At 35.3% G+C, this 16520-nt stretch overlaps 1 protein-coding gene across 3 annotated transcripts in view; it reads left to right on the top strand.

The window, feature by feature from the left end:
- Positions 1-16520, top strand: part of SETX (senataxin) — a 92512-nt gene that overhangs the window by 40235 nt on the left and 35757 nt on the right. For all 3 annotated transcript variants that reach the window (XM_027869290.1, XM_027869291.1, XM_027869289.1), the window contains exons 7-12: positions 827-998; positions 1173-1260; positions 4803-9164; positions 9976-10075; positions 10934-11110; positions 12610-12848. In XM_027869290.1, the coding sequence (XP_027725091.1) occupies positions 827-998; positions 1173-1260; positions 4803-9164; positions 9976-10075; positions 10934-11110; positions 12610-12848 (5138 nt within the window). The remainder of the gene's footprint in view (positions 1-826; positions 999-1172; positions 1261-4802; positions 9165-9975; positions 10076-10933; positions 11111-12609; positions 12849-16520) is intronic.

The raw sequence follows: 16520 nt of genomic DNA on the forward strand, positions 1-16520 counted from the left end.
GGGGGGAAAAGAAACACTTTTATCTTAATTTTTTGTAATTCTGTTCTTGACAAACATCATTAAACACAAGCAATTCTCTATACAAAACAAAACCAAAAAATTGCACATGAAAGCACGAATCTATAAATGGTACAGCTGTCCTGCTAGTCTGTATCTTTCTTCTGAACTTCTTTCTGTTCTTTTCTGTGCATCTTTTTTTTTTTTTTTAGTGAGGCAATCGGGGTTAAGTGATTTGCCCAAGGTCACACAGCTAGTATGTGTCAAGTGTTTGGTCTGAGGCCGGATTTGAACTCAGGTCCTCCTGACTTCAGAGCCGGTGCTCTATCCACTGCGCCACCTAGCTGCCCCCCTGTGCATCTTTTTTACAATACTAAAGTGACCCTCTTTTCTTCTTCTTTTTTGGCATCTGTATTACTAGTATTAAAGCAAAACAAAACAAAAAGACAAAATCAGTCTACTTTGTAACAATTAAATATAGCCAAGTAAAACATATCTATACTTCATCCACGTCCATGTCCAAAAATGTATGTCTTTCCCTTGAGTCTCCTCAAAGGGAGAAACACTTTTACAAAAATCATAATTGTGTACCACCATACTTGTATACCATTTATAGTAGGGGCTTTGATAGACCTTCCTTGAATATAAAAAAAAAATCATATCTGTTTCTTTAAAGATGGCTAGTATGTTTTATTTAAAGTTTTTTGTTGCTAAGCTTTTAATTTTGTATACATTTAATAATGACATTTGGGGTAAAAAATGTACAGTTATCTGTAGCAGTTTTTCTCAAATCTTCCTCTCATTGAACTATTGTTAATTTATATTTCAGAGGATAGTGTAGATCCTTTCTGGCCAGCATTGCATTGCTTCATGGTGATTCTGGATCGCCTTGGCTCAAAAGTCTGGGGTCAACTTATTGATCCCATTGAAGCATTCCAGACCATTATTAATAATGTGAGCTACAACAAAGAAATTCAAAATATACGCAATAGTTCCACAAGGTTAGTTCTATTAACTTCTGTTCAATGTGTGGCACATAGGAGGTGCTTAATAAATGCTTATTGATTGATTTAAAAATCTCTTTGTGTTAGTTTTGTGCTAGTAACATAGTTCCTTTACTCTTGGAGTATATTTCTCTATTCAAAGTACTTTTATTTATTTCTTAATGTTTTAAGGACGAAGTTAGAGCCTGAGTCAGATTTGGAGGAAATGGTGACTTGCAGCCAGATTGTGTACAATTATAATCCTGAAAAGACCAAAAAGGTATAAAAAACTTAATATTTGTTTTGAAAAAATAAATGAAATTGTACTGCCTTTTTATGCTAAAGAAGTTAGGATTACAGTTGAATAATGTTCTGCATAATAATTTGGCTTACTGCTTTTCTGACTTTACTAACATACATGTTGACTTTTAAAAATTTTTTTTCAATGAACAAAATCTATTTTCTCTCCCATCTCCCTCCTTTCCCATTGAAAAAAAAAAAAAGAAAAACAAAACCCTCATAACAAATATGCATAGTCAAGGAAAACAAATCCCACACTGGCCATATCCAAAAAAACCTATGTCTCATTCTGTACTCTGAGTCCATCACCTCCATCAGAAGGGGGGTAGCATGCTTCATCTGGAATTTTAGTGGTTATTGTGTTGATCAGACCTCTTAAGTCTTTCAAAATTGTTTGTTTTTATGATGTTGTTACAAATGTATAAATTGTCCTGCCAGTCCTGCGTACTTCGTTTTCTATCAGTTGATACAAGTGTTCCTAGTTTTCTTTGAAAACATCACTTTCGCCATTTCTTACTACACTGTAGTATTCCATTATACTCCCCTTAATTCCAATTTTTTGCCACTACGGAAAGCTGTTATAAATATTTTTATTCACATGTGGGTCCTTTCTTTCTGTTTTCAATATCTTTGGAATATATTCACCTGTGTTACTGGGTCAAAGAGTGTACAGTTTTATTGACTTTTTGGATATAGTTCTAAATTGCTTTCAAAAATGTTTGGACCATTTCACAGGTGTACTGACAATGCATTGATTTGTCTACTTTCTCTCAATCTCTCCACTAGATTTTAAGAATCTAAGCAATGACTAGATTTTAAGAATCTAAGCATCTTAATGGAGACAAGGTGGACCTTATGTACAGAAAGACTGTGGGAGGGACCTAGGAGTGGCTAGTAAGCTGGGGTGAGCTCTGGGACCTGGAGTAGTCAAGGGAGAATAGAGCCTAGCTAGGATTAAGGGTGGGAAATAACTGGGGGCCTTAGGGAGGTAAGACAAAGGAAGGCCAGGCTAGGTTAAGGGTAACAGAATTGGGAGTTTGAGTGTAGCTACAGTGAAAGGCCAGTTGATGGGATTACAGCCTCAAGCGAAAGCCAGATATTTGGCCATGTGGGAAAATCCAGGGTTTTTCCTTTCTGGGGTCCGGATCCCAACCCCATCATTCTCTCCTCAAACAAATGGGACCCAAATTCTTGTGGGATAAGGGGCGAAGGTCTTGGCTTCTGAAACTGCTTCCTGCTGGCAAGGGGTGTAGAGCTGTCCCTGCCTTGAGGGGGTCCCGAAGAGGAGCTTGAATGGAACCAAGCACAGGCTGCATCCAAGGAATGATGGGGGAACATTGGCTGGTACCCACTGTTTGCTACCAACTTGAGGTGAATGTCTGGACTTATTTCAAATGGAATTTCTTATTCTATCTCTTCCTACTGGATTTTTTTTTTTTTTGTAGCTCAGAGAAATATTGATGATTTATATGGGGTTTTTTAATATCCTACAAGTATGATAAATAATGTTGCTGTACTTAATCTTTTTTGTCTAAAACTCCTTTGGCAATCTGGTGAAGCTAATGGGTTCACCTTCTCAAAATAATGTTTTAAAATGCACAAAATAAGATACATAGGGTAACAAAGGAGACCAAATACATTGAAATTCTATTCACAGACTCCGGGTTAAGAGAACCTTTGCCATAGCATCTTTGCTAATATTTTATTTAAATTTTTGTCTTAGTATTCATTGGGGATATTGGTATATCGTTTTCTTTCTCTGTTTTGATTCTCCTTGATTTAGATAATAAGACAGTATTTGTATCGTAGAAAAAATTTGGTAGGACCCCTTCTCCTTTTCTTTCAGATAGTTTATGTAGTATTGGAATTAATTGTTCTTGGAACGTCTGATGACATTTGCTTGTAAATCTCTGTTTTTGAAGGTTCCTCCTTTGGGAGACTATTTATGGCTAGTTAAGTGGTTTCTCCCCTTAAGATTGTTACTTAAATTCTTTATTTCTTAGTCTGTTTATCTGGGCATCTTGTGTTTTTGCATATATTCATCTGTTTCATTTAAGTTGTTGATTTTCATTGGCATGGAAATGGGCCAAATTGTTTCTAATAATTTCCTTCATTTCTTTTTTTAATTTTGGATACTGGTAATTTGGTTTCCCTCTTTTTAAAAAATAAAATTAGCTAATGGTGTATTTCTTTATTTTTTTCTTTAAAAAGTCAACTTCTAGTTTTATTAATTCAATGAGACTTTTTGTTTTGCTTTGAATTTTGTTGTACTCTTCTTTGATATTCAGAATTTCTCTTAGTCTTTAATTGAGGTTTTATAATTTATTAGTTTTTTATTTTTTTATTTGCATGCCCAATTCATTGATTTGTTTGTTCTCTTTTTTGTTGATCAAAGTATTTAGAAATACAAACTTTCCCTTAAGAGGCTGCGTAAGCTGTATCCCCCAAATTTTGTTACGTTGTCTCGCTATTGTCATGATCTTAAAAGAAACTATTGTTTCTGTGATTTGTTCTGACTCACTGATTCTTTATGATTATGTTATTTAGTTTCCAGTTAATTTTTAATCCTTTCTTCAGTCTTTCATTAACTATAAATGAATATATGTAATAAAATGTATTTAGTATTTCTACTTTTATGCATTTATTTATGAGGTTTTATGCAATCATATATAGTTGATCTTTGTAAAGGTGCTGTGTCTTAAAAAGAAAAGAGAATGTGTGGAAGGGCCCTTGTAGTGAGTAGAATAGAGAATCATTTAGGGAAGGTTAAACAATTGCCTTGAGTCATTGAGGGACCACTTGAAATTAAAGAACATAAATTTGTCATGGACCCAATTAGCAGTTCTTTGTAACTTTAGCTTTGTTCAGTTGTTAATGCCATACGTTTTTATAGTCTTTTACTATTTACAGTTATCTTATTTGATATTCACTACAACCCAGTGGAGTATAATTATTATCCTCATTTTACAGATGAGGCTACTGAAGCTCAGTGGAGGTTAAATGATTTGCTTAATATCAAGCAACTAGTAAGTGGCAAATCTAGGATTATACCCAGGTTTTACAATATAATATACTTTTTGGACACCATGCAGCATCTCAAACTGAAGATGTTAGCAATGCCCTGGCCATCTTTAGCATACTAACTACACAGATATAGTTGCACATGTGAACTTCTAGAAGGCAAAATATAGTTTTGGCAGGTAGGTAGAAGAAGAGGACAGGTCTAGAAGGAGATGGAAACTGACTGAAGGGGGAGGAGAATGGACTAAAGAAACTCAGTATTATTTAGTGTATCTGAATTGGGAGAGGTATAGAAATGTATCTTTTCAGGTTACCTTCATACTAAATTCTAACTTGTTTCTACCCACCTGTTTTTATATTTAAAAATAATTTAATAACATAGATATTATAAAAGTTTAGCAATACATCTTGTTTAATGCTTTCAACTTTAACATAGCCTAGAAAGCCCATATGTTAAATAGTTCATTTTTAACTAAATATCATTGTGTTTTTTCACCTTAGGATTCAGGATGGAGATCAGCTATTTGCCCTGATTACTGCCCTAACATGTATGAAGAAATGGAAACATTAGCCAGCGTGCTTCAGTCTGATATTGGACAAGACATGCGTGTTCATAACAGCACATTTCTTTGGTTTATACCTTTTGTTCAGTCCCTCATGGATCTCAAGGATTTGGGTGTAGCTTACATAGTAGAGGTTATTCATCATCTATATTCAGAAGTCAAAGATGTCCTCAACCAAAAAGTAGCAGTATGTGACACGGTCACCGAGTTTTTCCTTCTGATACTGGTGTCAGTAATTGAACTGCATAGAAATAAGAACTGTTTGCATTTGCTATGGGTTAGTTCTCAGCAGTGGGTAGAAGCAGTAGTGAAATGTGCTAAACTTCCTACCATAGCATTTGCACGGAGTGCTGAAAAGACATCTGGAAGCTACTCCAAAGGGGCAACTGTAATATCTTCTTTGCCTTTGCACTCAATTCCATCTAATTCTGTACAGCTTGCTTGTGTGCAGCTGATCCGAAGTCTTCTTAGAGAAGGTTGCCAGCTTGGACAGCAGACTCTTTGTAAACAGTTCTTAGACAAACTCAACTTGCTTCTGAGGGGAAATTTGTCCCTTGGTTGGCATTTAAATAGTCAGGAGACCCTAGAATTACAAACATGTTTGAAACAAATCATTAAAAGCAAAAAAGTCAAAGGACTACCATGTAGCACTTTTGTGGATAGGGCCATAGCATGTAAAACCCCCCCTGCAATTTACATTAAAGAAGAAAGTGATGCAACTATGGAGAAATCAAAAAAGGATACATATTCTCAGGACAGTTCTAGTCCACCATTTTCTAAAGAACCGCTGAGAGCTGATGTCTATCAAGGACAAGACAGTCCATCTCTAAGAAGAAATTATAGTTGGGAGGAGGAAAATAAGCAAACATACTTAAAGGAGTCAAAACTAGATGACCATTTTTCAACTAAATCGTGCTTAAGGCAGGAAAAAAACCCTGATGCTAACAGATCTCATAATCATGAAATTTTAGATAATGTAGAAAAACAGAAGTGTACTGAAGAGAACAACTCCACAAATATACAACAGAATTTGACTTCAAAAAATAATGCAGTGGAAGGAGGATATGACAGAACAACAAATATTCAGACATGTTTGATGACAACTGACTCTAGATCTGATTCTCCCCAAAATGTATCAAGCTCAAGTGATGATTCCCATTCAAAGAATGATTCTGGCTTTAGGAACTCAAAGTTTAGGACTAAAGCACAGAAAGATGAATTATGTGCAAAATTATTACAGGTAATGAAGGAACACAAAAAAACCACCATGGTCACCAGTGTTAGCAATTTAGAATCAAAGCAGAGTTCATCCAATTTGGGAAGTCATAATCCATGCAAAGATGTGGATGTTCAGAAAGGGTTTGCCTTAATACAGAAAGCACAGACAGAGCCTTGTATTACTCCAAAGGAAACAACAAATGAAGAGCAAGAATCAAGAAATGATGATTCATTGGTTGAAAAGAAAAAATCAAATGATAGACAGCTAGATCCCTTAACATTTCATAAAAAAGATGACCTACCACAGGAAAGTGATAGTGATGAAGATGATGATGATATGGTTTCACTTAAAACAATTAGAAATACCTTACTGAAGAAGAAATGTCAGCTTTTACATCACACAGATAGGCATGAATCAAAGGACAGTAATTGTGAGGAAATTAATAATGATAATGATCATGTTCCACATAATTTGGCAAGAGAAGAAGTGCCTCCTCAGAACCTTAAATTTAGCACCTTAACAGATTCTGATAAAGACAAAGACCTTGACAGACCCTCTTTCATAGTCCATACTAATGTTCTTAATTTTCCTTCAGATTCAACTCCAGAAAGTTCTTACCAGCTACAGAGAAAAGTGAAAAATGTTATGAGACTGTCTGAAGTTAACCAAGTTAATGAATTAACCTCTGTTGTGGAGACCACCAGAAATCAAATTATAATCATTTCAGATGATGATGATGATGATGATGATGGTGGTGATGAAAGATCACCAAATCTTCAGAAACAAATTAAAACAGATAAAATAGGCATTAAGAGAGAATTTCCAGAAGAGAATCCTTCAACTTCTAATGCCATTTTGGAAAAGAAACTAGAAAAAGAAGAGAAAACAAAATCCCCTTTGCTTGATGAGGAATCTGATTCACAGTTTTTTGAATTTGAAACTCCATATGAAGTATTTTCTGTTTGGCAAAATTCTGAACCAGAGAGCAAGAATTCTGTTCAGGAAAGTGAACCAGAACAAGACTCTTTTTTGTCTTCAACAGGTGAGAGTGCCATAGATGATCAGACAAATGACTGGGGTTATGATACCGATTATATATCTGATGAAGTTATTCAGAAGGTAGCAGAAACTCTTGAAGAACATTTAGATTCACAGTGCGGTGTTTTTCCTAATGAGAAATTTCAAATTGAATCAAAGAGTAAGAAACAGCTATCTAAAGTACCTATGGCTGAAGATCTTTCATTATGTTTAAGAAAGGTAGACAAACCTCGTATTTGTATTTCTGGGGATCTTATTGAAGAGCACACTAAAAATGTAGATGAGAAGGAGGAAAAAGAATCTACATCCACTCTTCCAGTGTCACCTAATTTAAATGTTGAAATTTCCTCTGAAGAGTCAGGTGAACAGTATTCTCCTCAGTCTCTTTCCAGTCCAAAACTTAGAAGACCATCACTTTCTAAAAATTCAAAGAAAACCAATGTTAATCCCCCAAGAAGGCAAAACAAAAAAATGAATCAAGCTAGTCCCAAAAAGATACTTTGTAGAACAATGCCTGCTGTGATTCCTCCAAAGAAATTTCGCCAGTGTCCTGAACCAACTTCAACTGCTGAAAAACTGGGTTTGAAAAAGAGGCCTCGAAAAGCATTTGACTTGTCCCAGAGATCTTTAGATTATGTAGTAAAGTTACGTGACCATGGAAAAACTGCAGGTGAAGTTGATATTCAGCAAAAGAAGAAGACAAAGTTAATTACTCCCCAGACTCTGGTTGTCAAAAATAACAAGAAAATGTTGGCATGTCAAGATCTTCAGTTTTTAAGACAGATAAGACCCAAATCCCACAAAAACCAACAAGGACGTTCTGCCACTCATAGTAAAGATTCTTCTCCAAAGGCAATTACAAAACCAGTCCAGAATTCTGAAACTATTATTCAAGCATCTTCTGGACCCAGTGACAATTTTAAAGAAAAAAACAAGCTAGCCCCAGGCACTGATAAAAAGCATCAAAGAAAAAGCTCATTTTCTGAGACAGAAACAGTTAAAGCAAAAAGTCTATCACCGGTTGCTAATAATAGTCCTCTTTCTACCAAACAAAGTTGTGCAGAATTAAATGTTAGAGCAGAAACAAATGGAACCACTGTCTCTACTTCAAAGAGCCCTTTATCCAACTCATCTTCTGTTGGAGGTGACCTAACAGGGGTTGTCCAACCCTTATCTTGTTTTCATTCTGAGGGAACAGCTTCTAGAGAGGCAGACTCTGATGTTAACAGTGATACAGAGGAAAATAATTTGTTTTTAACACAACATGATCCTGTAGATATGGAATTAAGTTCACAGGTAGAGAGTTTTCATGACCTTGAAATTCCTATTGGAAAAGATAGAATGGAGGAAGATTCTGAAAACCTCACTGGGGACAGGGCTTTGAGTAGTATAAAGTGTAAGCACAAAGATTGTACTGATGTTGTGGAAAATCTGAATGAATATTGCTCTATACATTCTGAAGCTAAAGTATCTGATGACTATGTTTTTGCTAAACCAGGCTTACCACTTTCACTGTCTAACAAAACTGTAAAGTCTACTACTAAGATTTTTAGTTCAAGTAGTAATTCACGAAATGCTCATCTTTCTAGAGCTATAGAAAATAGTTTAAAACTCCCACCAGCTTCAAAAAATCAAACAAATTTGAGAACCACAACCACGTCAAAATTAATGCAACCAGTTTCTCCATTAGTTCACAAGCCAGTTTTGAATGATGAGGGGAAAAATTTGTCTAACATTCTTCAACCACAGAAAATGCAGACTTCTCCAAATTATTTCAACAGACCTGCTCCACCAAGTCCCCTTGAGAAGAAAAGAACTTTTCAAACTTCCTCTGCAAATTTTCCTGTGCAGCAATCTGTATTTGACAGCTTTGTTAAGGAGATTTTAAAATGGAAGTATGAAATGTTTGTAAATTTCGATCAGTTTGGACCTCCAGCAGATCTTTGCCAGTCCACCTTAAGATCTGTTCCTGTCACATTTCAGGACTGTCAAGACTATCTAAATGTTTTTTTCCCTTTGCTGATGTTGAATACTTTTGAAACAGTAAGTATGTATCTTTGCCTTTATGAAATTTGCCATTCTCCTATCTTTTCTGATTGACAAAACATATTTTAAAAATTAATTTTTAATGAAAAGAATTTTTTCTCCTCTCCATCCCACCTCACACCTTGAGAAATAAAAAAAAGAAAGAAAAAACAAACCCTTGTAACAAATATGCATAGTTAAGCAAAATGAATTTCTGCAATAGCCATATCTTTAAAAATGTCTTATTCTGTTATCAGGGTATATTGTTAAAATGTTTAGCTTCAGTTGTCTTCTAGATTCAGATTTTAGATGTATTTAAGATTTCCACCATGCCTATTTCCAAAAGGATTTGAAGTACTTTGCAGATTAAAACATGGGACAAAATATGGCTATTTAAAGGTAGAGCAGAGATTTTCTGAAGGACAAGATAGCTCAGCTGAGATATATAAAACTTTTAACTCTAAAGCTTCATATAAATGTGAGTTATTTGTATATTTCAGCCACTTGAATTGAACAGATTATAGCTTTCAGGCAGTTAATTTTTCCTCCATTTTAAATTCATTGATACATTTTGTTTTGACACAGCATACTTCCCAGTTAGCTCCTATACAAAATACATTTGTTATTAATGGAAAGGGAAGGGGTATGTCCCTTAACATGAATAATGGAGTACTAACTACAAATTTTGCTGTAATCCACTCATTTCCAGATCTGGATCTTCTAGTTATGAATTTTTGCTGAGATATAATGTGATTTTAAAAATTATACTTTAAAGAATGGTTTCCTAAAATGTTTTAGCATTCTTAATTTGCCACTTTGTTGTATTTAGGTGGCCCAAGAATGGATTGACAACCCAAAGAAAGAGAATGCCTATGAGCTCCATTTACGAAGCTTTTCTCCTGGTGACATAAATTGTGGGCAGTTTGTGGGTAAATTTTTTTTTTTCATTTTTAAAGAGTTTTGAGAAATAGGTTCAGGTACTCTGGTTTTTTATTCAGAAAATAGGAATATTTGTCAATTGGATGGTTCTCATTTAAAAGAAAACCTGTCAGGCAGAATTTGTATCTACTTATAAAAAATGTTTTTGATGTTAAATACTGATGGCCATTCAACTACTACTGGCAAATGTGCTCACTTAGGGGCCTGATGCTTCCTTCTGAATAACTATGGAAATACTTATAGCATAGAGGCCAAGAATGGGAAAGGGGATCAGAGAAAGAATTTCATCGAGTCAGAGCAGTGTTCATAGGACATGAGACGATAACCAGAGGAAAACTGCCTGTGTCATTTGTCTTCAGTAGTAGCCTGAAAGGAGCTCAGTTGACTTTTTATAGACATATAACGTTAAGAATTCAGTGGAATGTCTACCTCTTAAATTATTTTGTTTAAGAAAGAATAAGTAAGACTCACTTGATTTTTAAAAAATGTACTGACCTCCCCAAATTAATAAATTCTTTAGCTAATTTGCTAATATGAGCTAATAACAAATTAGAATTAAATTGATGATTATCTCCCCAGTTTTGTGGTGTTGATATTAAGTAAAAAAAAATTTATGTCACTTATGGTAATATTCAAGATTGTATACTACTTCACTTGGCAAAGTAATTATTAGTACATTTTTGTAATATGAGTGGTTTAAATATATACTCAATTTGTCGTAGTAACAAGATTTGAATTTTGCTAACTTGGAGCCACTTAAAATATTTCTATTATTGACCATAGCTTTAGTAAACATAAGTTTTTATAATAAACATGTAATTTTTTTTCTGATTTAATTTTTCTTGTAGTTTGTCTTCAGGAGTGTGATATGACTAAACAACTACATCCAAAGGAAAATGACTTGGTATTTTTGGTTCCTAAAAAATTAAATGGAAAAAAAAAAGCTGCTGCAGAAGAAAGTGAGATGAAAGATCAACAAGTGTATCATTGTGGTTACGTATCTCAGTTTCGACGCTCTTCAGTCAGTAAGTGAATCAAAACACTACAGCCAAAAATAGAATAAAGCCATAGCTTTTCATTGCTCATTTAAATAATTTATTTCCCTAGACATAGTGTTTTATGTTGCTTCATCACTCTGTTGTCTTTTGTAGTTTTCATAATTTTATAAATTTAGGCCTAGCATTAATTTTTCTAATTTTAAAGCTTTGGTTTCTTTTTTTTTTTTTTTTTTTAATTCTCTCTTGCTTCTTATTGATGTCATCTGTGGAATTCTTTGTTTTTAAAATAATATATTTAGTTGTATCGTAAATTGATTTCCAGTCTTTCACCAAGTTATATGACTTATAACTAAGATTTCTAAATGCATAATTCAAAATCTATAAAATAATTGAAAGTATTTCTGTACTTTAAAGTATCTGTCTGTGGTGACCCTGACTCCCAGTATTATGTATATTGCTTCCTTAACCTCTTCTATTTAAAGATAAGAATTGAGTTGTATCTTCCATATGCCTTTTCATAGACATGTGGGGCTTTATTTCCTTGAAATGATTACAGGGCTCCATGGTGTAATGGAAAGAGTACTGGATTTGGAGTCAGAAGACCTAGGTTCGTATCCTGGCTCTGCTGCTTACTACCTGTGTAACTGTAGGCAAATCACTTGAATTTTCTGGGCCTCAGTTTCCTTGTAAAACAAGGGATTTGGAATGGATGATTATTAAAGATCCTTTCCAATACTACAATCTGATCCACTACTTTGTCATTTTAATATGTAGTATGCTTTATTAAAATGTGTAGAACCTAGGTCCTTAATTCCTTTGTATAGAATGCATTTGGAAAGAGTTGCAAGAGGAAATACCATGTTTAATTGAAACTCTAAGGCCTTTAGACTGTGGCTTTCTTTTAAAAAAATTATTGATATCTTGTGTTTTTACAAACATCACCCTCATTTCCAAATATATCTTTCCCTGTTCTCCTACCTAGAGAACCATCCCTTGTTGCAAAGAATAAAGAAAGGGGGGGAAAGCAATTCAGCTAAATTAACCAACACATCAATTGAGTCTGACAGCACATGCAGTTTCTCACATCCATTGTCTCCCACCACAGCAAAGAAAGGAAGGGAGGTTCATTTTTTCATTTCTTTTTTGGGGCAAATCTTGGTCATCATAATTACACAGCATTCATTTTCTTTTTGTTTATTATTTCTGTTTACATCGGTATACTCATTGTGTATTTCTTTACTGGTTTTGCTTATTTCACTTTGTATCTGTTCATATAAATCTTCCTGTGCTTCTCTGTAGTCTTAATATTTTTTGTTTTGCATTTGCTTTTAGAAGCGAAATTAAATTTACTAACAGATGTAGCTTTAAGAAATCAAGTCACTATTTACTTTGCATAGAAAATAATCTACTAGAAAGTAAGACAGCATATAGAAAATCAATTTTGTTAAGTTTAATTCTGAAAGCCCCATTTAGTTAGATTGTATCCATTGGTAATACTGTATACATTTTCTTTCTCCCAATAATAGGACATAATTCACAATTTGAGGGTTGCCTTTCCATCCAGACTCAAGGCAATTTGTCATTCCACATAAATGAATCAGTAGACTGTATTGTGATCAGTTCTTTGGTGACTACACAACGGAAGTTGAAAGCCTTGTCTCTTTTGGGGCGGAATTCACTGATTCCACTGGCCAGGGCAATTCTGAACCCAAGTACTTCAGACTTTTGTCCTCGAGATTCACTGAACATGGCTCCTGAGAGGATTGTGAGTAATATTTATGTGTGTGTGCCAGGGAAGGTTCGAACATTACATTTAAATACTCTAAAACCAATATAAACTATTAAATTATTATTTTAATTTACTGTATTTCCCTGCTTCTCTGAATATAAGACTAGGTTAATATTATAAGCACAGTAATATTCTGAGTACAGTAGGCTTGTTCCAGGAAGAAAATGTTTCAGTAGAGTAAGGAGATGAAAGTATCTTTATAGAACAGCAGTGAAGTGTAGCATAGTGGATAGAGTACCAGACTTGGAGTTAAGAAGATAGAGGGTTCAAATCCTGCTAGTTGCTAGTTGCATGACCATTGGCAAGTAGTTTAGCCTCTCTGATCCTTACTTTCCTAATCTGTAAAATGAGGGGTTTAGGGTATATGACTTCTGAGGTCCTTTTCAGCCCAAATCTATAATCCTATGATCATCCCATTTGAATGTTGGAAAAGGATTAAATTCATCATAATTTGATGTAGGAATTAATATAAAATGTATATTTACAGATAGAGAAGGGGACATGTGCAAATGCCTTGGGTTAGTTAGTACTTTTCTAAGCTATTTTATGTCAGAATTTATTATGCATCTATTTTGCATAGTTGCATGAAAACTCTGGAGAATTAGAAGGAAGTAGTAAAAATATAGGCTATTTTTCCATTGCTTAGGTGTTATTGAGAGAGATCAAGAATATAGAAAAGAAAAACATAAAGATAATTGAGGTTTACTAAAAGTTTTGGGGATTGGTAAAGTCAATCAAAAGTATTAAGAACAGCCCAAGGTAAGCTCTGATAATAGTTTAACAATACAGAGGTGATGTTGGAATACGAAACTGATTCATTAAGTGAAAGAAGTCTTGAAGCCAAATCTTTTTATGTTCATATTTGGTGCTGATAGAGTGAGAAAGCAAACATCTCTATCTTTGCTTTACCTTAGCCATCCACAGAGATGGTTCCTTAGACCTTACCACCTCCCCCTATTGCTACTTTCATGATGTTGTACTCAATAATATCCTTCTGATCGTAATTTCAAGAAAAATTTTTCTCTTTCACTCTTAATCCTTTCAAACATACTCTTCATTCTTCTTACAACTTATTACATTGCATCCTTCTCACAATTGCTGTTTGTGTTTATCCAGTCCATACATACTCCAATCTCATTTCATTACTTTCTTAGTCTTGGTTCCATGTTTAACCAATTCAGTTATGATCTATCCTCCACTCTTAGCACCTTGCCCTCTGTTCTTCTGCTCTTCATTGCCCTGCCAATTCCCAATTCTTGATAATCCCACTAGCTGCCTTCTCTGTTCTTATTCCTGAGTTGGAGAAAGAAGTACAACTTCCTGAGGGAAAGGATTTTTTCATTTTTGTCTTTTTATCTCCAGTGCCTAGCATAGCGCCTTGTACACAGTTGGCAGCTAATAAACTGAAGGCATCCAACCATGACGATTGGGTCCCCTACAAATATCTGTTCTTCATTCTCAATTAGTCTCTCAGTGTTGTTTGTCTTCCTTGATTTACTTTGTCTCACATTCCCCAAAGTGGCTGTTCGAAACATTTCCTTCAGTCTTCAATGTCACTACCAGAAGCAGAGAGTCACCACCTCTTTTACTGAAAAAATTGTAGTCATCTGTCATTAATTTCCTTTTCTTTCCTGCTCTGTACTTCATAGCCCTCCAAATTCATACCAGTCTTCTCCGTTGTTCTAGTTGCTGCAGAAAAGATGGCTCTTCTTAACAAGGCTAACTCCTTCATTTGTGCCTGTGATCTCTAATCTCTTCTAATGGCTTGCCTCATGAGCCATTCCATCTTTTTTTGTCTTTCCTCTACTACTGATTCTTTTTCTGCAGCCTGCAAATATGCTCATCCTTGTAAAAACAGCTTTTACTTGACTTTGAGATCATCTTTAGCTATATCATCTTACATTTTTCTTCACTTTCACTGTCCTAGAAAAGTGAATGAATGAATTTGAAAAAACAAGCATTATTTAGAGCTTACTCTGTGCCAGGCATTGGGCTAAGTGCTTGGGACACGTAGACAAACAATACTAATCCCTACCTACAGGAAGCTTAGATTCTACTAGAAGAAGATAACACCAAAATGGGGAGCTTAAGTTGGGAAGTAGGTGGTTGGGGAATTGGAGTAGGATTAAGGGTACCCTTAAAAGATCTACTTACACATGTTGGCTCTACTCCCTTCTCAGTTTCTTGAAGTCTACTAATCATATCTCTGCTGAAAGTGGTCTCTCCCAGAATAACCAGTGATCTTTTAACTACTAAATTTACCATTGTTTTAAAACTCAGTCCTGTTTTCCCTGAGCTTTCTGTACTTGTTGGCAGCCTCCTCTTTCTAGACATTCTGTTTCCTCTTTGTCTTCTGAGACACTGCTGTCTCTTCTGGTTCTCTTTATACCTGCCTTTGCTGAATCATAGTCCAAATATTCCTTTCTTTCGGTGTGAGTGTTCTCCATGGACCTCAGGCCTAGGACTTCTTTCTGTATATTTGCAACCCTGATGAGTTCATCTATTTCAGTGGGCTTGCTTATCATCTTTATGCAGATGACTTTCAAATCTATACATCCAGCTTAACTCCCTCTTCATGAACTTTCAACCTGCATTGCCGCTGCCTGCTTGACATCGCTACCTGGATGTCCCAAAAAAATCTCAAATTCAACATGTCCAAAGTAGAATTAATTATCATCTTTCCTATATCAGACTCTCCTCCAAATTTCTTTATTCCTGTTGAGAGTACCTTTGTCCTTTAGTCAACTAGATTCAGTCTTGATTTTTCCTTCATCCTTATCACCTATATCTAGTCAGTTGCTAGCTGTAGTTGACTGGATTGATTGGATTTAAATACTCTATAATCACTATACATTATTAAATTGCAATTTTCGTTACTATATTTTCTTGCTTGTCTAGTACTTGACCCAGAGGAAACATAATAGCTCTCTTCAAGTATTTGAAGGACTTTGAGGTAGAGGAGGGATTAAATTTGTTCTGTTTGACATCAGAGGGATGGAAACAAAACCAGTGGGTAAAAGTTAAAAACAAACTTGGCTTTATGTCAGGATAGTCTTCCTAATATGGCCTGTTCTTGCTTAAGTGGACTGTTCTGCAGACCTCCTCCTCCTTCTATGGCTCTGCTCCCTCTCCTACCCCTCCTCCACCCCCCAGCCAGAGTTCCTTCGGTGCCTCGTGGGGAGTACTCCTGGCAAGGGTCTGGCCTGCCATGGAATGAAATTTGCATAATGCTTATCTAAAGCAAGAACTGTCTGCATTTAGAGATGTCCAAAAGTGGAATGGTCTGCCTTGAGATTTGGTAGGTTCTTCCTCCTTAGAGGTCTTCAAGCAGAAGCTGGATGACCGCTTGTATATGTTTTAGGGAGATTCCTTTTCATTTATAGACTGGACTAGATGACCCCTGAAGTGCCTTCCAACTCTCAAATTCTGTGTTTCTGTGACTTTCCCACAGCAGCTTTCACATCTACCCCCTTCTTGCTACTCAAATGGCCACAACCCTGGTATAAGTTTGTTTTACCTCTTGCTTGAACTGTTGTAGTAGGCAATTAATTAGTCTCCGTGCTTCTAGTCTTTCTTTTTCAAGTCCAGTCTATTCTCAACATAGCTGCCAAATTGATATTTCCAAAAACAAATGTGACTGTATCACTG

Source organism: Vombatus ursinus, unplaced genomic scaffold (assembly GCF_900497805.2).
Source record: "Vombatus ursinus unplaced genomic scaffold, bare-nosed wombat genome assembly UNPS02014793.1, whole genome shotgun sequence".
NCBI classification, from domain to species: domain Eukaryota; kingdom Metazoa; phylum Chordata; class Mammalia; order Diprotodontia; family Vombatidae; genus Vombatus; species Vombatus ursinus.